The following is a 21,721-nucleotide window of genomic DNA, read 5'->3' on the forward strand; positions in this document are numbered from 1 at the left end:
CGAGACTAGATCAGTTATGCTGTTGAACTAAAGCACTTAGAAGGCATATCTGCGCTTTGAATGCAAAAGGATTTAAGAGAAGGCTTCCATGAACCAGTGTACTAAAATGGGTTCCGAAACCAAATGCACTAACATGGGTTCTGCTGCAAAATAAGCACTAAAATGGGTTCTGCTGCAAAATAAGCAGTAAAATGGGTTCTGCTGCAAAATGAGCACTGAAATGGGTTCTGCTGCAAAATAATTACTGATATGGGTTCTTCTGCAAAATAAACACTGACATCGGTCCTGCTGCAAAATGAGCACTGAAATGGGTTCTGCTGCAAAATAAGCACTGAGATGGGTTCTGCTGCAAAATGAGCACTAAAATGGGTTCTGCTGCAAAATAAGCACTGACATGGGTTCCAAATACAAAAGATCCCCTTGCGATTTTCTTTCTTTTCTCGATTAAAGATATAAAGAATGGACCCCGTTCTGACTAGAATCTTTAAATAACAGAGGTAATTGAACATTTTATATCGGTAATTACGCAATATCATTATTAATGTCAGAACTAAAATAAAATCATATTGAGGCATTGTTTTAATCATATACGGTTTTAGATCAAATTTTACAACACATTAATATAATCTCAATCTACTCCCGTCATTCAAACTGCTAGCAGTTGATTATTAAAATATAAGCGATATGGAATATCAAAGTTTTGTTACAAATATATAACTGTTCACAATTAAATATACTTTTCTAGCTACTCTACCACATAAACAACGCATTCAACCCGATAGATAAGACAGCGGCCACAATACCCAACTAGCTATATCTTCCGACACATCAAACAAAACCTAGTTATTGCGTCACCCTATTACACCATCTTGCTTAATACAGGACAATACTTAAACCTAGTTATTGCCTCACCCTATTACACCATCTTGCTTAATACAGGACAATACTTAAACCTAGTTATTGCGTCACCCTATTACACCATCTTGCTTAATACAGGACAATACTTAAACCTAGTTATTGCCTCACCCTATTACACCATCTTGCTTAATACAGGACAATACTTAAACCTAGTTATTGCCTCACCCTATTACACCATCTTGCTTAATACAGGACAATACTTAAACCTAGTTATTGCCTCACCCTATTACACCATCTTGCTTAATACAGGACAATACTTAAACCTAGTTATTGCCTCACCCTATTACACCATCTTGCTTAATACAGGACAATACTTAAACCTAGTTATTGCGCCACCCTATTACACCATCTTGCTTAATACAGGACAATACTTAAACCTAGTTATTGCCTCACCCTATTACACCATCTTGCTTAATACAGGACAATACTTAAACCTAGTTATTGCGTCACCCTATTACACCATCTTGCTTAATACAGGATAATACTTAAACCTAGTTATTGCCTCACCCTATTACACCATCTTGCTTAATACAGGACAATACTTAAACCTAGTTATTGCGCCACCCTATTACACCATCTTGCTTAATACAGGACAATACTTAAACCTAGTTATTGCGCCACCCTATTACACCATCTTGCTTAATACAGGACAATACTTAAACCTAGTTATTGCGCCACCCTATTACACCATCTTGCTTAATACAGGACAATACTTAAACCTAGTTATTGCGCCACCCTATTACACCATCTTGCTTAATACAGGACAATACTTAAACCTAGTTATTGCGTCACCCTATTACACCATCTTGCTTAATACAGGACAATACTTACTTTTATATTAAATACTAGCTACATACAGCCTACATCACCTTGTTACTAAATAGACAAATTCTACCACACCTACTTGGTATTCACGACAACTTCTTGGGTACATAATTTTGACACCTCCTACAAAACCTTAAGCCCCCTACAAATCTTGAAACTCATATACGACATAGCGTACAACACCTAATTACTACATGCGAAACACCTTACACACCCCACAATACCTGATAACATACGACATAGCGTACTTTATTACACATGGTACAACCTACAACACCTTACACACCCCACAACACAACACCTACAACGGGGGGCAAAGCTAGAAGAGAAAATTGGCTGCTTTACTGCTCATCAATTTCTCTCCTCCGAATTTTACGCTCCTCCCCCCCCCCCCCCCCCCTCGGACAATGTTGGTTTTAAAATGTCCGTAAATAAAAAGCGAACGTAGACAACATTGTTTGGTGGGGGGAGGGGGAGGAAAGACATAAAAATCGTTTTAATAGTTTTCTCTACAGTTTTGTCCCCTGTATTAGTTACTACATGTGGTACAACCTACAACACCCTACAATACTTGACATGGTACAACGTACAACACCCCACAATACTTGACATGGTACAACCTACAACACCCTACAATACTTGACATGGTACAACCTACAACACCTTAAACACCCTACAATACTTGACATGGTACAACCTACAACCCCTGAAACACCCTACAATACTTGACATGGTACAACCTACAACACCTTAAACACCCTACAATACTTGACATGGTACAACCTACAACCCCTGAAACACCCTACAATACTTGACATGGTACAACCTACAACCCCTGAAACACCCTACAATACTTGACATGGTACAACCTACAACACCTTAAACACCCTACAATACTTGACATGGTACAACCTACAACACCTTAAACACCCTACAATACTTGACATGGTACAACCTACAACACCTTAAACACCCTACAATACTTGACATTCACATACGGCATATCGTACAACACCTTAAACACCCTACAATACTTGACATTCACATACGGCATATCGTACAACACCCTACAATACTTGACATTCACATACGGCATATCGTACAACACCTAGTCACCACACGTGGCTACAGCTTGTCCTAGTGAGTGCACTAACCTCCTAACAGCTCGGATCTCATTCCTCAGTCTTTCTATCCTACCCTTGTACTCTGCTGCCATCACTCTCTGTTCCCTGACCTGCTCTCTCAGCTCCGCCAGGGGTGAGCTCGCACTCTGCGCAGCGTACAAATCCCTCGTTTCCCTTAACAATCTATTCAGCTCAGGTACCCTGTTTTCTGTTATCTGAGGGAGATTTGAGCTCTGATTAAGAAGCTGTCCCACGCGCATGCGCTGTTCGTGCGCCGTCGTGTTGGCGTTCTGCGCCTGCGCGAGAGATGCGTTTGCCTGGTTGGCTGCAACATGCGCAGCACGGCTCAGATTTTGACACGTGTCTTGGACAGGCTCAATCTTGCGGCGGATAAAATCGCGCACAGTTTGGTTGGCGATGAGGTCTTCTGCTGACTTGGTCTGGGCTATGAGATTGCGGGCACGGATATGAGTTTCGTTAATTACCTGAAACAAACAACGTGACTTTTAATCAACCGGCTCTACAAATTTCAATGATACTTTACCAAAAGTCGCATTTGATATTCTGTTTGATAGTTGGATTAAAATTCAAAAAGTCCAATTTGATGTTTTGTTTGCCGTTACTCACTAAGCACTCAATTCCCCACCTTGTTAAATGTGGAATGAGCTTATCATTGAAACATTTGACTGTCATGTCCATGGTGTCGTTGAGCGAGATGTGGGGAGAGGTCATGTCCATGGTGTTGTTAAGCAAGGTGTGGGGGGAGGTTATGTCCATGGTGTCGTTAAGCGAGGTGTGGGGGAGGTCATGTCCATGGTGCCGTTAAGCGAGGTGTGGGGAGGTCATGTCCATGGTGTCGTTAAGCGGGGTGTGCGTGTGTGTGTGTGGAGGAGGTCATGTCCATGGTGTTGTTAAGCGGGGTGTGCGTGTGTGTGTGTGGAGGAGGTCATGTCCATGGTGTTGTTAAGCGAGGTGTGCGTGTGTGTGTGTGGAGGAGGTCATGTCCATGGTGTTGTTAAGCGAGGTGTGCATGTGTGTGTGGGGGGGAGGTGTGTGTGCGTGTGTGTGTGGGGGGGAGGTGTAAGTGTGTGTGTGTGTGGGGGGGAGTCATGTCCATGGTGTCGTTAAGTGAGGTGTGGGGGAAGGTCATGTCCATGGTGTCGTTAAGCGAGGTGTGCGTGTGTGTGTGTGTGGGGGGGAAGTCATGTCCATGGTGTCGTTAAGTGAGGTGTGGGGGAAGGTCATGTCCATGGTGTTGTTAAAAGAGGTGGGGGGGAGGGGATTAATGGGGGATTCTGATGTCAAACTCCCGTTCCCTAGGTATTGGGTATGTTTCAGGAAGTCCATAAACTCCATAGTTCAACTTCTTATTATTATAGCCATACCTCTTGTTCCTGTCTAGCAAGCTTAGTAACCTCCTCTCCATGCCCAGCGGCGTCTCGCGCCAGTAACACAGCCGCATGTGTAGATTGATTAACAGCTGACACATTATTTATACACTGCTGACTCAGAATCTCTACTTCGCGTGCTCGGATAAGTGACTGGTTGGCGCGCGCCTGCGCCTCTGACGCAGCACCGCTGAAGTCTTGCAGTAGGCCGAGCACTTTGTTGGCTTCACGGTGGATCTCGCTGGCATTTGCAATGGCAACGTCAACGCCAGCAGCTGCTCTGAGCAATAAGCTCCTTGTTTCTGTGGCGTTCCGCACCAGGCCTCGCACTCTAGCGTCCAGCTCCCTAGCACTCCTCACGGCCGCGTGGACACGAGCAATGGCCAAGAGACTGGAGTTGAAGAGGGTTGAGGCCTGAGCCGAGTAGGCGGCGATCTCACTCAGTACCTTGGACGTGTGGCTCTTGACTTCGTTAAGGGCCTGGGGAGAAATCAATTTGAAGTAAGAACTTCCTTCCAAGGAAAGTCGTTCTTAAGTATGCTTTACAAAATATTTTCACTAATACAGTTCGATAGGGGCCTTAAGAAATAGGACGGTACAAGGACGACCGGGCACACGCACACGCAAGATTTTAGCGTATGCCACACACACACACACACACGCAAGATTTCAGCGCATGCCACACGCAAGATTTCAGCGCACTCCACACGCACACGCAAGATTTCAGCGCATGCCACACGCACACGCAAGATTTCAGCGCATGCCACACGCACACGCAAGATTTCAGCGCACGCCACACGCAAGATTTCAGGACACGCCACACAAAAGATTTCAGCGCACGCCAAACGCACACGCAAAATTTCAACGCACGCCACACGAACACGCACGATTTCAGCGCACCTCAAACGCACACGCAAGATTTCAGCGCACTCCACACGCACACGCAATATTTCAGCGCACGCCGCACGCAAGATCTCAAGACACGCCACACACAAGATTTCAGCGCACGCCACACGCACACGCAAAATTTCAGCGCACGCAACACGCCCACGCAAGATTTCAGCGCACGCCACACGCACACGCAAGATTTCAGCGCACGCCACACGCACACGCAAGATTTCAGGACACGCCACACACAAGATTTCAGTGCACGCCGCCACATTTCTTTTCAAGCGCATGGATAAATATAACGTGTACACTGTCATCGTCTCTCCGCCGTTAGGGTTAGGGTTCCTGATTGCTGCAACTTAAGCAACCAAAAGTAACAAATAATTCTTGCGATGAAGTCATTTCATTGATCGCATCTTTATGCAACAGATTTTACGACATTAATTCCTCAACACAAAGTGTGCAATACGACCTCACCTTAGAGTTATCCGGGATAGGTTGACTCGCTAGTAACGTCACATTTTCCGCCTCACGCAAGACGTCAAGCGCATTACGTAACCTGGCCTCCCCCATCGACAAGGTGCGGTTACCAAGCTCGACCGTGCGTGTCACGTTCGCAAGGAACGCCGGGAGCCATGCATGAAGGTCAGCGGCTGCTGTCTGCACTGCGCTTGCGCTGATGGAGGCTTCCGCTGCCTTGCTGATCGCGGCCAAGGCTCGCTCTTGTATGGTCACATTCGCCCGGAGTGTTCGGTTTACATGGTCATGCGCAGTAGATGTCAAGTTGGCTATTTCCGTGGACTGTTGCTCGAGATTATTAACATGCTGTAGTAGCCGGTTGATCTTAGCGCGAACGCTGTCATGCAACGTGCTATAACCACTTCGTACATGAGCCGCCACCTTAGTCACGTGCTCTCTTAACATATCATGGTCAGCGGCAACTCGCACTCCCACCTCCAGCGAGTTATTGACCTGTACTCTTAGTGTGTCACGCGTTCTATTGAACACTCTACTGATATCACCAGCCAGCACAGCCAGCGCTCGATCCAGGTCTCTCTCGGTGGCAGCGGCGCGAGAGGATTTGTTGACTAGCGCAGAGACCTCGTCTATTGATTCGTTCAGCCTGAGGGCGAAGGGCTTGTTACTCTGTATGACGGGTGAGCTGTGGATCGTATAGGTGAGGGCCTGGAGCCTAGCCACGACGGTCCGAATTTGGCGCACGTCGGTCTGTATGTACGCATAGCACGAAGGGCATTCTGGGAAAGGAGTGGAGAGTCAGTTCTGACGATAAAGATAAAGTGAGTCGTGAACCGCCAAAAACAAGCAAGGATATCATTGCCAGCAAACCTTTGTTTTTCTTCTCATCCAATAATGGAACAAGAAATATAAGAAGAAATCTTAAAATAACCACCCAATAAAATCTTATGCTTTATTTACCAAACTCAATCGAAAATATGATAACAGCTTCCCCAAATCAGCCGGTGGAAATGGATGATTTTTCACACTTGGTACTTTGATGACAAAATGGCGGCTGGCATAGGATCTTTAATGTGCTACGTTGTGCTACACAGCGATGCTGTCACACAACTGCTATCGTCATATTAATTTGTTACATAGTGACGGTATCGTACTTACAGTGACAGTAGAACAAGCTTTCATATATGTTGCGTAACATTATTATGTCACGCTAGTACTTACCGTGACAATCGAACAAGCTATCATATATTTTGCGTTACCTCGTTATGTCACGCTAGTACTTACCGTGACAGTCGAACAAGCTATATATATATGTTGCGTTACCTCGTGATGTCACGCTAGTACTTAGCGTGACAGTAGAACAAACTCTCATATATGTTGCGTTACATTATTATGTCACGCTAGTTATTACCGTGACAATCTAACAAGCTATCATATATGTTGCGTTACCTTGTGATGTCACGCTAGTACTTAGCGTGACAGTCGAACAAGCTATCATATATGTTGTGTACCTCGTGATGTCACGCTAGTACTTACCGTGACAGTAGAACAAGCTATCATATATCTTGCGTTACCTCATGTCACGCTAGTACTTACCGTGAAAGTCGAACAAGCTATCATATATGTTGCGTTACCTCGTGTCACGCTAGTACTTACCGTGACAGTCGAACAAGCTATCAGACTTGTTGTATGCGTTCTCCTCACATCTGTCACACAACTGGCCACCGATGTGCAAGGTTGCGTTACATGAACATTGTCCCGTCGTCTGGTCACACACGGACGTGTTGCTGTACAGGGTCCCGGGAAGATTGCAGTCACAAGCTGAAGGTAGACAATAGAAAGCAATTTAAAGGATGCCAATGAACCACTCCTTTATTATGTTTACATTTAAACATAATACAGCTTCACAGACGCGTACAACATACTATTTCTGGCTTGTGTTGATTTATAGTCCATCTACGGTTGTAGTCTGATATTTTGGATAGACACCAGTAATGGGGCTTAGATATTGTTGGGAACAATAGGTAATCCTTTCTACCGAATCACACATTGACACCCATCTTTAGATAGGCCCCAATACTGGGGCTTGCACCGGATTCTTTTCTACCGACTCACAGACCACGCCCTACCTTTACACCCATCTTTAGAAAGACCCCAGTACTGGGGCTTGCACCGGATTCTTTTCTACCGACTCACAGACCACGCCCTACCTTTACAGCCATCTTTAGAAAGACCCCAGTACTGGGGCTTGCACCGGATTCTTTTCTACCGACTCACAGACCACGCCCTACCTTTACAGCCATCTTTAGAAAGACCTTAGTACTGGGGCTTGCACCGGATTCTTTTCTACCGACTCACAGACCACGCCCTACCTTTACACCCAAAGACCTTAGTACTGGGGCTTGCACCGGATTCTTTTCTACCGACTCACAGACCACGCCCTACCTTTACAGCCATCTTTAGAAAGACCCCAGTACTGGGGCTTGCACCGGACGCACTCTGGTCCCTGCACGTTATTGGTGCACAGTTCACATCGGTATCCATGGGTGCCGATCTTGCAGTCGGTGCAGACTCCTGTTTCTGGGTGACAAAACCTGCTACGGTCATTACAGGAACACAGGACACAACGGTCGAATGGAGTTCCGCCCATTGGCTGGCGAGTATAACCTGTTTGGAACAGGGAAAGGCACAAAGGTTATAATCGTTTTTCAGCTACCGTTGATTTAGGCCTCACTGGGAAACACTAAGAACGCCCACGAGCAAGGTACTATAGTTCCACCGCGCGGTTCTTGCAAGACTCACCTTCGGCACAGACCTCACACGAGAGACCAGTGTAGTTCCTGTGACACTCAGCCCTCTCAACAAACCCAGCCACCTCACCCCCTCCGCGCGCCTTAGCACTCCCCAGGGATACCCCCTGGAATCTCACGCTCCCGTCAGGATGGGGGTGGTACAAGGCGCGGATCCACAGCCCGCTGAGGTTGGTGAGGAGGGACTGGAACTGGTATGGGGTCAGCGATGGAGTGACCATGTGTGTCTCATCTAAGGTCACGTGGCCTGTCGTGACGTCGGCCTGTAGCGTGACGTTCCTGTTGCCGCTGAGTAGAATTGCCGTCATCTTGCTGGCGTCTGGTTGGATGGAGCGGCGTGCGCGCATAGCCGAATTGAGAACCTCCATCTGAAACAAAAGAGAAGATCATTTAACCATTTATTAGTTTATTTATTTTTACTTTGCGATATCAATGGGAAAGACGATATGTACCAAGGCCTTGAGCCACTGAATAATTCCTGCAAACACTTTTTCTTGTTATAGAGCCAAGTTCGCTAGAGACCATAGCCAAGCTGATAACGTGAGTGCCGAAAAATCGAGAATTTGTGCTAACACGTAAGCGTGAGAACATCCCTATACTTGATATCAGGTCCAACACACTTCTTCTGGATAGACTGGTTAGAACTACTTACACTGACATGGAGTTTTTGTCTGTAAGAGTACAATTGGTTGCCCAGGAACTTCTGAGGTGCGACCAGGAAGAGTTCATGTGACGACACAAGAGGAGTAACCAACAGGCCATTGCCAGGAAGTGACGTCACGTTAGCCACAGGTATCCCAGAGTAGTCAACTACTGTCCAGCCATCTGATCCTAGCGGAAAGTCAAACAGTATTTTAAGGAAGGGTCTTTGCATACTTGCTAAAAGACAAATTAATTAGTGAGAGTAACTTCAATAACAGATCAGTTAGGCTAGGTCACAAACAAAAACACCATTCCTATAGATAACCCTGGGCGGATCTAGAGGGACAGAGATGCCTTTTGTAAGAAGCTTCACTAGTGTGGAAGAAATGTGTACTTCAAACACTTAAAGCATCATTATGTTGTGCATATTCAGCTGAAATGTTGATTTTATAATGAATAATATCAACACCTATCCCAGGCAATGTCTTCCCCAGACAAGGCAACATCTACCCCAGGCAACACCTACCCCAGGCAACATCTACCCCAGGCAATATCTACCCCAGGCAACATTTACCCCAGGCAACATTTACCCCAGGCAACATCTACCCCAGGCAACATTTACCCCAGGCAACATCTATTCCAGGCAACACCTACCCCAGGCAACATCTATTCCAGGCAATATCTACCCAGGCAACATTTACCCCAGGCAACATCTATTCCAGGCAACATTTACCCCAGGCAACATCTATTCCAGGCAACATTTACCCCAGGCAACATCTATTCCAGGCAATATCTACCCAGGCAACATTTACCCCAGGCAACATCTACCCCAGGCAATATCTACCCCAGGCAACATTTACCCCAGGCAACATTTACCCCAGGCAACACCTACCCCAGGCAACATCTACCCCAGGCAACACCTACCCCAGGCAATATCCACCCCAGGCAACATTTACCCCAGGCAACATTTACCCAAGGCAATATGTACCCCAGGCAACACCTACCCCAGGCAACATCTACCCCAGGCAACATTTACCCCAGGCAACATTTACCCAAGGCAATATCTACCCCAGGCGACATCTACCCCAGGCAACACCTACCCCAGGCAAGGCAACATCTACCCCAGGCAACATTTACCCCAGGCAACACCTACCCCAGGCAACATCTACCCCACGCAACATCTACCCAAGGCAAGGCAACATCTACCCCAGGCAACATCTACCCCAGGCAATATCTACCCCAGGCAACATCTACCCCAGGCAACATCTACCCCAGCAAGGCAACATCTACCCCAGGCAACATCTACCCCAGGTAACATCTACCCCAGGCAACATCTACCCCAGGCAACACCTACCCCAGGCAACATCTACCCTAGGCAACATCTACCCCAGGCAACATCTACCCCAGGCAACATTTACCCCAGGCAACATCTACCCCAGGCAACATCTACCCCAGGCAACATTTACCCCAGGCAACATCTACCCCAGGCAACATTTACCCCAGGCAACATCTACCCCAGGCAACATCTACCCCAGGCAACATCTACCCCAGGCAACACCTACCCCAGGCAACATTTACCCCAGGCAACATCTACCCCAGGCAACATCTACCCCAGGCAACATTTACCCCAGGCAACATCTACCACAGGCAACATTTACCCCAGGCAACATCTACCCCAGGCAATATCTACCCCAGGCAACATTTACCCCAGGCAACATCTACCCCAGGCAACATTTACCCCAGGCAACATCTACCCCAGGCAACATTTACCCCAGGCAACATCTATTCCAGGCAATATCTACCCAGGCAACATTTACCCCAGGCAACACCTACTCCAGGCAATATTTACCCCAGGCAACATCTACCCCAGGCAACATCTACCCCAGGCAATATCTACCCCAGGCAACATTTACCCCAGGCAACATCTACCCCAGGCAACATTTACCCCAGGCAACATCTACCCCAGGCAACATCTACCCCAGGCAACATCTACCCCAGGCAATATCTACCCCAGGCAACATTTACCCCAGGCAACATCTACCCCAGGCAACATTTACCCCAGGCAACATCTACCCCAGGCAACATTTACCCCAGGCAACATCTATTCCAGGCAATATCTACCCAGGCAACATTTACCCCAGGCAACATCTACCCCAGGCAACACCTACTCCAGGCAATATTTACCCCAGGCAACATCTACCCAGGCAACATCTACCCCAGGCAACATCTACCCCAGGCAAGGCAATATCTACCCCAGGCAACATTTACTCCAGGCAACATCTACCCCAGCTACAAACAATTAAGCACAAACCTGTGATAAAGTTACTTGTGATGTTGGTAGCAATGAAACCAGAGGCGGACGTACAGTTATGGGCGTGGCCATAGCCAAAGCAGTGCTGGCACCCATGGGGGTTACCACTGTCAAGGTGGAACGTCCCATACTTGCACGCATCACACTTAGCACCCTCTACATTGGCCTTGCACTGGCATTTTCCATCGGCATTGTCGCAGATGGGGGTTATTGAGCCAGACATCGAGCACTCACACTCTGGTGAAACAAGATGCTCAATGAAATGCGAAGATGGGGAGTTTGACCCCTCCCTTGCAGCAGAACAAAAAAAGATAACAGCCACAACTTGGCACATTGTGTGAAAAACACTGAAAAGACCCTGAATAGGGTCAGCGTTGCACGCCTAGTGAATGACAGAACTTACTTTTACAGCCGGACCTGCTGAGGGCATAGTACCCTGGCAAGCAGTGGTTACACTTGAGACCTGCCACGCCTGGCTTGCAAGGGCACTGTCCGCCATATGCCACACACTGGGTGGGGTTGGTACTGCCCTCGGGGTCACATTCACAAACTAGGTAAACACATGAAGCAACAAATAGGTAAGTAATGATTGCTCAGGTTATTCCTGTTTGATTTCTTTCTGAGTGAGATGGACAAAACCAAATTTCTACCCAAGAGTGTCTAGTGGATCCAGTGTCCTTTAAAGACATTCAAAGAGCCCTTGTCAGCCACATTGTTGTTGTTGTTTTTATCCTAAATTGTGTGACTAAATAATTGAATAAATTTCAAAATACATTTTAATATATAAAACAAAGTTTTATGTGTTATTATTAAATCTCAATCTTAGTAATCGCAATGGCTTTCCCCAAATCAGCCGATGGAAATGCTTTCTTACATTTGGTACATCCCTAGGATGACAAAATGGGGCTGACTGAGTTTCTTTAAAAACCTTTTATTGACAGTTGCTGGCAGGTGATTGTTTGTCGTAATATGTACACCTATTTCAAATAAGGTTGTCAGCGCAAACGGCGAATGGCAATTGCCAAGTACCCATGGATCCCTAAAAATATTTGCTCCAAATTCAGAAAAATATAAATAAAACATTCGACTATCCTTTAAATGTAATTAATATGGTTTTGACATCGCTTGAAATTATTTACCACATTCATTTTCAAAAGTAATTACTACCCATAAGCACATTTCGGTCGTAGAACTGCCATTTGGCAGTTGCCATTAGCGGTTTGCTCTGATAACCTTTTTTTGAAATAGGTGTATCTGGAATAAAATAACACCACAATTCTCAACACTACTAACCTTTAGTGCCATTGTAGAGCTCCGTACTGGCAGAAAACACCAGGGCGCGGCACTGAGGATTCTCTGTATTTATCCTGGACATTGCTATCCTGGAATTAACGCAATCTTGCAAAACACCAGGAGTTCCTGGACCTGATAGTTGAAAGACTCTAGTGCTGTTGACGTCTGGTACCATAACCAGAGAGTCCAGCCCAAACTGACACTCATTGTTACCAAGATATGTGACAGTCACATTGTAACTTTTCCCAGGAATCAATGATCCTGGTAAAAGTACAACCATAGCTTGTCCAGTCCCTAGATTGACACTGGTAAAAGGTGTCTGAAGTTTGGGGACCAAGCCATCTACTGTAAGGGACACCCTTGCACCCTGTGCGTCGTTGCAGTGACTGGACGTGGTGTATCGGAGGACCAGGTAGTATTGGTGTTCCACTGGTACCTGAATATTGTGGAACACAAACGGTCGACCAGAAACTAATTGGGAATAACCATGCCCTGTGAATTCAGACCCAAAGCCAGTAGCTGGGGTGATGGTCGTGGCACTGATACCAGTGGTTTCTGCTTCGTGTAGTAAATAGTCTAAAGCAGGGTAGAAGGTCCCATGGAGCGCCTGTTTACAGCTGAAGCCTTCCACTCCTTTACGGCAAGTACATGAGCCTGCATTTGAAGCGATAGATATGTGGATGTAAGTGGGCAGGGTGTATTCAACACATTTTTGTGTACATATACCATCTAAAAATATCATATTTGACATCACTCAAGTCTCTGACCCTATTGCTAAGCCCAACTCTTAAAACAGTAAATTTATGGTAAAGGAAAATATCTAAACCCCAAAATTGCTCGAAATGAATAATCAAATGAATGTCAGCTTTATAGTTTTAATCAGTCAAATTACCTGAAGATTTGTCACAGATGGAAAATCCCCCTCCAAGATCACACTGACATGGTGCGCACCCTCCATCACCTTGGGTAGGGAAAGTATGAAAGCCATCTCGGCACCCATCACAGTACACGCCCTGGATGGATGGCTTGCAGAAACACTGGCCAGTGAGCTGGTCACAGTTGATAGTTGCATTCCTTGTACCAGAGATATTGCAGTTACAGGCTGTGGAATAGAACCACTCTCAGATAACAGTGAAGGCAAAGGGACACAGCGAGGGGACATACAGTAGGAAAAAAAGAATAGGCTTGGTGAGGCACTGGCAGATAACAGAATAACAGATGGACAAATAAGCACATACAATTAGACAAACACACACAGTGCACAGAAATAAGACACACTGGCAGACAGACAGACAGACAGACAGACAGACAGACAGACAGACAGACAGACAGACAGACAGACAGACAGACAGACAGACAGACAGACAGACAGACAGACAGACAGACAGACAGACAGACAGACAGACAGACAGACAGACAGACAGACAGACAGACAGACAGACAGACAGACAGACAGACAGACAGACAGACAGACAGACAGACAGGCAGACAGACAGACAGACAGACAGACAGACCAACAAACAGTTACACTGAGACAGACAGACCGGTAGACAGACAGATACACTGAGACAGTCACACTGACAGACAGACAACCTGACAGACAGACAGAAAGATATAAAGACAAAGAGACAGACAGACAGACAGACCTTTGCATTCTCCCTGTGGTGGTAGAGTGAATCCCCAGTGACCTGGTATACACTGGTCACAGCGCCGACCGTATACATTCGGCTTGCATGAACACTGTCCAATCTGTTCTGTATCTGTGGCTTGGGTTAGACAGGAGCCATTGTTGGTGATCCCTTGGGGGAAACAGTCACATGCTGCAAAAATATCACTTAACATTAGCAATGATATAAATGATGGTGATAATGGTAGGGTTGGGTGTGATGATGATGATGATGATGATGATGATGATGATGATGATGATGATGATGATGATGATGATGATGATGATGATGATGATGATGATGATGATGATGATGGTGGTGGTGGTGGTGGTGATATTGATAATGATGGGTGTTGATGGTGTTGGTAAGGTGTGATGATGGTGATGATGATGATGACAGGGATGATGATGGGTGTTGATAGTCAGTAATGATGATGATCATGGGTGATGATGATGATGACAGGGATGATGATGGGTGTTGATGGTGTTGGGTGATGATGGGTGGTAATGATGATGATCATAGGTGATAATGATGATGATCATGGGTGATGATGATGATAATCATGGGTGATGGTGTTGGGTGATGATGGGTGGTAATGATGATGATGATGGGTGTAGATGGTGATGATGGTGATGATGATCATGGGTGATGATGGGTGATGGTGATGATGAATAAAGAAAGTTGTTTGAGCTAAGGACAGGGCTTCTGGAATTACGCGGAAAAAACCCCACAAAATTATGTGGGATTCTCTGCTAAATTAGGCTCTAAATTATGCGGAAAATCAATCATTATGCACTAAATTACATGGGATTTTGCAATACATTTTTCTTTAAAAATCAAAATTTTGCAAGATTTTAAACTGAATTGAGCGCTAAATCACACAGAATATCAATTGTTATGCCCAAACTACATTTTGTACCAAAGGAAAGCACGAAATAACTTAAAAAAGGTTTATTTTTTGCGCGAAAATATCTTAGGCGAGTTTTCATTGGCTCCTGGCCACCAGTCAATTAAAAAGGGTATTTTATTATTAGTCCTAGGCCTTCTCGGTTTAGCAAAGAACGCCTAGTCATTTTATTTGTTTTCGAAATTCAGTTCGAAATATCGCACTCTTACGAAGAATATCTGTCTTTTTTACGAGAAGTAGAGATAAGAACCCTAAAAGAACACATCAGCTATGCACTTAAATGTTTTGTCTTTCAATATTTTTCTAAATTACGCAGGATTACACGGAAATTTGTGGATTACGCGGAGAAAGCCAAATTATGTGCTTACACACAAGCGCGTAATTCCAGAAGCCCTGTAAGGAATTAACTATCAAGGAAAAACATGATGTGATAAGTAACTACAGTGATACAAAAACCACAGTCACTGACATTGAAAAAAGTTGTAGTTAAATTATGTACTTTTGTATCGTAGTTAAGTTATGTACTTATGTATCCTAGTTATGCACAAGTGGGTGCACATCTTACCCAGACATGCATTAACATGGTTGATGGGCTTGGAGAGGTCTCTGTAATGCTTGGCTGTGCAGTTTTGGCAGTGGTCTCCTTGAGTATTGTGCTGGCATCCCTTACACAGACCATACCCGAGGGTTTCATTGTACACACACGATGTGGCGTGATTATTGCAGTTACACTCTGTAAAGATATTGAACACAGCAATTATTGTGATGAATACATGTTTTCAAATACTGTAACTAAATCTTTACCTATAATAAGTTGCTATATCTTTTTACTTAAAGGCAAGTAATATGATTGCTATACTGTAATATCTATTCTACACTCTTTTACATACCCCAATACAAAGTATGGAAAAGACATTTGCAGCAATTATAAAAGGTGGCTACAAAGCTAGCTAAAGATCAAATAATTCTGACCTTGACATTCATTCCCATGTGTTTGGTTGGCTCTCATCCACGGACGATTGTTAAAAAGTGGCTTACACATTTCACAGTCTGTACCCATCGTATTATGCTCACATTCACACCTTCTACTCATTATCGGCCCACTGCACCCCATAGCATGTCCATGACAACTACATCGGCCTGTCACCTCCACATTAGATATAGCATAGTACAACTTATTCAGCGTTTGTTCATCTTGGTACAACAGCTCCATGCCATCAGAAGCCGGGTATTCAAGTCGCAAGCGGACGTCTGTAACAGATAGGTAATCCTGGACTTCTGGATTAAAATAATCACAAATTTCATACCTCTTGGAGGCTATAAACTCAACTATTCCTAGTTTTCTTGGCTCATGGCCACTGTATTCTTCCGTACAGTACAGCTTGAATGGGTTGGCTGGGTCTGGGTTGGACTGGGGCTCCATATTATAGAACCGATCACATCGCCAGGCATAGCACAGCAAAGTTTCCCAGGTATGACCAAAATCATTCGACTTGTCAAAGCACATGGCTTTTGGTCGCTTGCTATAAAATGTTGCCTTGATATGGCCAGAGAGCTGATATCTCTTGCCAAACGACAAAGTTATATTGACTTTTGGTGGGTTTTCTATGCTTGATAACCCAAGCTGGTTGGTCTCCCACCACGTCTGAGACTGCCACCAGGTATATTTCTGTGCGTAAAAAGGCAACACAAGTTCATTGTCTACAAGGTTTGTGACAGGATGATGTTCATTGCTGTTGCTGCTGTTAGCATCACAATAATAGCAAGGCTCTGGTCCAGGCAGCTCACAATATTTAGCTCTAGTCGTCCCACATGTATTGGAGGTTGTCACATTTCTTGTAAGCGACATGAACGAGGTAAAAGGCACGCACGGAGTAGCCCTACCAGTGTCTCTCTCATAGCATGTTTCAAACCGGCAGGTATTCAGACTATTGAGGCACACAACCAAGCTCCCTACAACACAAAGTATTTCCAAGGTGGCTTTTAAGACAGCCATTTCACCCATTAGTTTTTATCTGTCATCTTTAAGTACAGAGCTTCTCCCATAGCCATCATTCTGCCTTTTGGTTCTAGCATTAATTGTCTACCTTTAGCCTGTTTGCTAATTAAGCTAGCGGTATTTTGAAAACACGCTTATAAATAACTTATGAACAAAGCATAAAGCTATCAAGTGCCATATTATTTAATTAATTAATTGAATTCTCCTTCCACAGGCTGATCGCTAGTGGTACGCTAAATACTATAAACGGAAATTTCTATAATTTATATCCGTGTCTCTTAATTGTTGGATTAACCCTAAACTCGTGAAGAATCTTAGGCATTTATCAAAGAAGTATCGCTATTCCTATTCTTACCATTATCCAAGCCACATTTACCGCAAACCCCTCATTCACCGAGTAGCGAGCGGGTACTTGAAGATTTGCCAAATCAACTGAGTATTCTGCCAAATGTCAAGTTATCCACGGTTTAGACATAAAAATAGTTCCCCACCTATCCATTTTCGTATAAGCTTATTTTCATTCCTGTGTGCGATATAAACGATGTTTATGTTAAAAAACAAAAATTTGCCAAACAACAACATTCTGCGCCATCCTGCTCTCCAACAATGCTATGTTTTTTGTACCACAGGACACCCAAATCATCCGAGTCGATTTTTTTTCAGACCATAACAAAGCTTTACATTCTATTCCCTATTGTTTCCACTTTTTTTGTATAAAATATACCTTAGCTGTATCGATGCCTTTCTTTTATATCGCTCTATCTAAAGTCCATCTGCGCACGTTTTTTCAATAGTATGATGGGTACCCTGTGTATAGCATTATGGGAACCCTGTGTGTAATATTCAAAACAAAATGGCGGCCGTGTGTGCCCGAAGGTTGCTGTTCACAAATACGAGATCTCTACCGCTGTAAGTTACTTGATCTTAGTTATTTGCGTGTATTTATGCACCCCTAATTGTTTTGTTTATATCCCATGCGCTTATTTATTATTTGTAATTATAACTGAGTGGTATTTTATTAGTGATTTAACAAACAATAGTAAAGTTTTAGTTTAAATTTATTATTTTGCATTATTTTGTTAACAGTTGCAATAAGTTAAGGTTTAAAAATGACTCCATCCAGAGGCAAACTCTTTTAAACGAAATATCATGGGTCAATGTGTCATGAACGATAGGATTTGCTAAGTGTGTGGATGGCGGGGGATTGGTTTACGTCATAGGTATCAAAAAAGCATTTTGTAATTTGTAATCTGTCTACGACTTGTCAATTATTCCATAGAAACATTTTCTGTGTTTATCAATTGTGACATCTTATTTACTTGACAGAGTTTACAGAAGGTTTTCTAACATTGAAAAAGAATCTCCCCAAACCACCGTCAAATTTGTGACGGATAATGATGAAGGAGGAAAGGAGATACCGCCATACGTCACTAAGTACAGCACCCAAGGGTTCCGGGTGAAAAACGTGAAAGTGTTTGGCTCGGTGGCAATTATTCCAGACAACTTCTTTCACTGGAAAGTAAGTGGAGGGCATATGGTACTTTTGAATCATTGTATTTTGATCTAAAATTAGTATAAGACAACAGATTTCAAAAGAAAATTGAAATGGATTAAAATTTTTTTTAAGATTTCTCTTGAGAACTCAACATCATTTACTCAAATCCTCGAGGGAAACAAAAAGGTCTTGAGTTACAATACAATTTCATAGGCCTTCGCATAACAACCATAAAAAATTTCTAACTTATGGCTGGGGGGTTCATTTTATCTACGTAGAAATTTCTGAAAACTTTTGTCTAGGGAACTTGAGTTCAGTTTGAGTTTCCATCACCCAAGTTCAAGTCCTTTGAGTTTCTCCATTTCTCAGATTAACATAATGAACTATTTTTGGCTGCACTACATTAGAGTGAATAAATTCATATTCAATGGAACCCCATTAATACGGATCCTCAGGACTTTTTAAATTATTTATAGGGGTCACAAAGGCCCTTTCAAGGCATTTTCTCCTGTATTTTAGATAGTGTCTCATACATTTACTGTATTTTTGGCTGCTAAAAGGGGGGCCCCGCCCCCCTAGGCCACCCCCTGGGGTGTCCTTATTAAGCAGGCTGCCCTAAACAACGTCAAAAATGCTTTTTAAACACTTAGAATGCATGCTTCGGCGACATAACATGTTTCATATTGAAATTTTAATCTTTATAACTCATGTATTAAGTTACATTTGGATAAAGTACTTCTGCCAACTAGTGACATGTTCCAGTTATTTCTTTGTTACTCAAATTTATAATATATATATTTCTTTAAACAACAACACCTTCCTCAATCTTTCTTGTGATTGCCAATTTAAACTCAATTGTTCTAACAAGTCTGTTATAATACTGTAATTCAACAAGGTTTGAAAACTCTGATCAGAAGGCCTTTTTAAAAAATCAATATCCTGGAAGTGCAAGACTGAAATTTCTTTTGTCCATAAAGCGAGGTTAAATTTTGTATGAAAAATGTCTTTCAGGACACATAAGTGCCTGTAGTCCATATTAAGGGGTGTCCGTATAAAGCAAGTTAAATTATAAGAGAATATATGAGACTTCTGTCAGGACTTTGAATATTGTCCAGAAAAACATGCTGTCCATAGAATGATGTTCCACTGTACAATAAATAAACTGTCTCTACATTGATAGGTGCAGAGACCAGAGGAGATCTCCCCTGAGAGCCTTTCTCTCTTCACCCTCACAGATCCCCCCACAGGTGAGTAAATATCCCAACTGAACAGAATGTTAAATTATCTCTATGTTAGCTAGCTTAGTTATAATTATTATGGCAAGGTGATCAAATTTGCAGTTTCTAATGTAGAAAGGCCAGGTTTAAACACCTTTTCAAGCATTCCAGAACATCTGTTACTTTCTCTTGACAGTTTAGCCATTTGTGTCTTCAGGATGTACTGATAAGTGATTTTATTGCAGAAATTGTTGTAGTTGGAACAGGGGAAAAGATTGTAAGGCTTTCTCCCAAGGTCTATAAATACATGAAGGAGAACAGAATACTCCTTGAAGTACAAGATACAGTAAGTGATAAACAGAGAGCCTTTGAACATCATTGAGGCTCTGTCAGCCTCAATTTTGTCATTCTAACAAAGTACCAAGTTGGATCCATTTCCATCGGCTGATTTAGAAAAGCAGATGATATATTCTCAATAGAGTTTGACAAATGTAGCATAAGGTTTTGTTTTTAGATCGTTATTTTAAGATCTCCTCTCATATTTGTCTTAATGTATTCATTGATATTGATTGGAAACAATAAAAAAAGGTGTTGGTGACTAAAAAATTTCAAACGTGTTTATTTATGTCCAGTTTTTCCAACATGCCTTCATAGACCATGTTTTTTTTTCCACAGCTTGTCTATAGTCTTGCCAGCTTGACCTTTTGTCCAGTCTTAATATCGCATAAACTGTTGTGGGAACTGACTGACTTATCATATATTATTGTGTTGTAGAAAAATGCAGCAGCAACATTCAACTTCATGCTCGAGGAGGGGCGACTGGTCGGCGCTGCACTTATACCCCCCCTTACAATCAAGGATTAAATCAAACCAGGGTGTGCCGATGGGAGAGTCATGGGACCACACAGTCTCATGTTTGCATCAGTAGACGCCAAGCCAGGGAGAGTAGGGATGTTGTCTTTATTTGCAGAGAGAAGAAAGAACTGCTTAGACGTTGTCTTTATTTGCAGAGAGAAGGAAGAACTGCTTAGACAAAGACCATATACAAAAAATATGTAAAATCTGAGTATTTTTTTTAAAAGAGGAAGTCTGTATATGGCCGACAGGTGGGGGTCACCTTATAAGTGTTGATTTTTGTGCTTATCTGCTCACTGAGGTAAGCCAAGATGCTGATTGGTCAGCTATAAATAGGGAAAACCCCCAAAATCAACCAGTTCTCAAGAGGGAGCCCTAATGTTGTTTGTTTATTTGTTGTTGTTTAAGATCTTTGTTTATTTGTTGTTGTTTAAGATCTTTGTTTATTTGTTGTTGTTTGAGATCTTTGTTTATTTGTTGTTGTTTAAGATCTTTGTTTATTTGTTGTTGTTTAAGATCTTTGTGTATTTGTTGTTGTTTAAGATCTTTGTTTATTGTTGTTTAAGATCTTTGTTTATTTGTTGTTGTTTAAGATCGGGTAAGCTTGAGCCCTAGGGGGGGATGGCTATGAAAAAGGTCGTTTTTCTTTTATTCGATTTTAAATCTATAAAATAATTCGAGTTAAAATCCAAACCTTTGTTTGGAAACAGACGATAACCCTCCCCCTCCCCCCCCCCCCGTAAGTGTACAATTTTAACAAGGTAACAGAAGGCAGAGAAGAGAGGAAAAACCTTGACAACGTTAAAAAAAGTTTAAAGAAAAACAAAACAGAAAATATAAACCACAAACTGTAAAAAGAGAATACATTTCTTTATCATTCGATTCGTGAAAGCTGTAATCGCTGA

The 21,721-nt window shown here is 43.3% G+C and overlaps 2 protein-coding genes across 7 annotated transcripts; one reads left to right on the forward strand and one right to left on the reverse strand.

Moving 5' to 3' along the window:
* Positions 1-2,688: 2,688 nt before the first annotated feature.
* On the reverse strand, positions 2,689-17,841 carry LOC5507976 (laminin subunit beta-2). 5 transcript variants are annotated; one of them, XM_048730890.1, is made up of 15 exons: positions 17,605-17,841; positions 16,223-17,203; positions 15,816-15,983; positions 14,323-14,496; positions 13,569-13,778; positions 12,677-13,330; positions 11,787-11,933; positions 11,384-11,620; positions 9,083-9,261; positions 8,423-8,798; positions 8,066-8,287; positions 7,277-7,441; positions 5,621-6,399; positions 4,253-4,735; positions 2,689-3,352 (listed from the first exon to the last, which is right to left on the reverse strand). In XM_048730890.1, the coding sequence occupies exons 2-15, from the start codon at positions 17,097-17,099 to the stop codon at positions 2,852-2,854; spliced, it is 5,172 nt and encodes a 1,723-aa protein (XP_048586847.1). In that variant the 5' UTR covers positions 17,100-17,203; positions 17,605-17,841; the 3' UTR covers positions 2,689-2,851. The 5 variants fall into 5 exon arrangements, with proteins under 5 accessions (XP_048586847.1, XP_048586848.1, XP_048586845.1 ...); XM_048730891.1 differs by having other exon boundaries at positions 16,223-16,919; positions 17,605-17,840; XM_048730888.1 differs by lacking the exon at positions 17,605-17,841 and having other exon boundaries at positions 2,689-2,758; positions 2,852-3,352; positions 16,223-17,578.
* A 217-nt stretch (positions 17,842-18,058) lies between these two features.
* On the forward strand, positions 18,059-21,698 carry LOC5507975 (NADH dehydrogenase [ubiquinone] 1 alpha subcomplex assembly factor 3). Of its 2 annotated transcripts, XR_007312416.1 has the most exons (6): positions 18,059-18,158; positions 18,576-18,768; positions 19,925-19,991; positions 20,207-20,307; positions 20,736-20,939; positions 20,980-21,698. XR_007312416.1 is itself a non-coding variant. In XM_001628537.3 (5 exons), the coding sequence occupies exons 1-5, from the start codon at positions 18,103-18,105 to the stop codon at positions 20,823-20,825; spliced, it is 507 nt and encodes a 168-aa protein (XP_001628587.1). In that variant the 5' UTR covers positions 18,059-18,102; the 3' UTR covers positions 20,826-21,698. The 2 variants fall into 2 exon arrangements, 1 of the variants encoding a protein (XP_001628587.1); XM_001628537.3 differs by having other exon boundaries at positions 20,736-21,698.
* Positions 21,699-21,721: the final 23 nt, after the last annotated feature.

The sequence above is a fragment of the Nematostella vectensis genome, chromosome 8 (assembly GCF_932526225.1).
Source record: "Nematostella vectensis chromosome 8, jaNemVect1.1, whole genome shotgun sequence".
NCBI lineage: Eukaryota > Metazoa > Cnidaria > Anthozoa > Actiniaria > Edwardsiidae > Nematostella > Nematostella vectensis.

What these genes read in the sequence shown, in the direction of transcription:
- LOC5507976 (XM_048730888.1), bottom strand. Translation starts at nt 17,255, where the DNA reads ATGGGTGAAATGGCTGTCTTAAAAGCCACCTTGGAAATACTTTGTGTT. An exon ending in CAGCAGGTCCGGCTGTAAAA is followed by an intron (nt 11,621 to 11,786) that starts GTAAGTTCTGTC and finishes TTGTTTCACCAG; the next exon opens with AGTGTGAGTGCTCGATGTCT. An exon ending in CTATCCCGGATAACTCTAAG is followed by an intron (nt 4,736 to 5,620) that starts GTGAGGTCGTAT and finishes ATTTCTCCCCAG; the next exon opens with GCCCTTAACGAAGTCAAGAG.
- LOC5507975 (XM_001628537.3), top strand. Translation starts at nt 18,103, where the DNA reads ATGGCGGCCGTGTGTGCCCGAAGGTTGCTGTTCACAAATACGAGATCT. An exon ending in AATACGAGATCTCTACCGCT is followed by an intron (nt 18,159 to 18,575) that starts GTAAGTTACTTG and finishes TTTACTTGACAG; the next exon opens with AGTTTACAGAAGGTTTTCTA. An exon ending in TCCTTGAAGTACAAGATACA is followed by an intron (nt 20,308 to 20,735) that starts GTAAGTGATAAA and finishes ATTGTGTTGTAG; the next exon opens with AAAAATGCAGCAGCAACATT.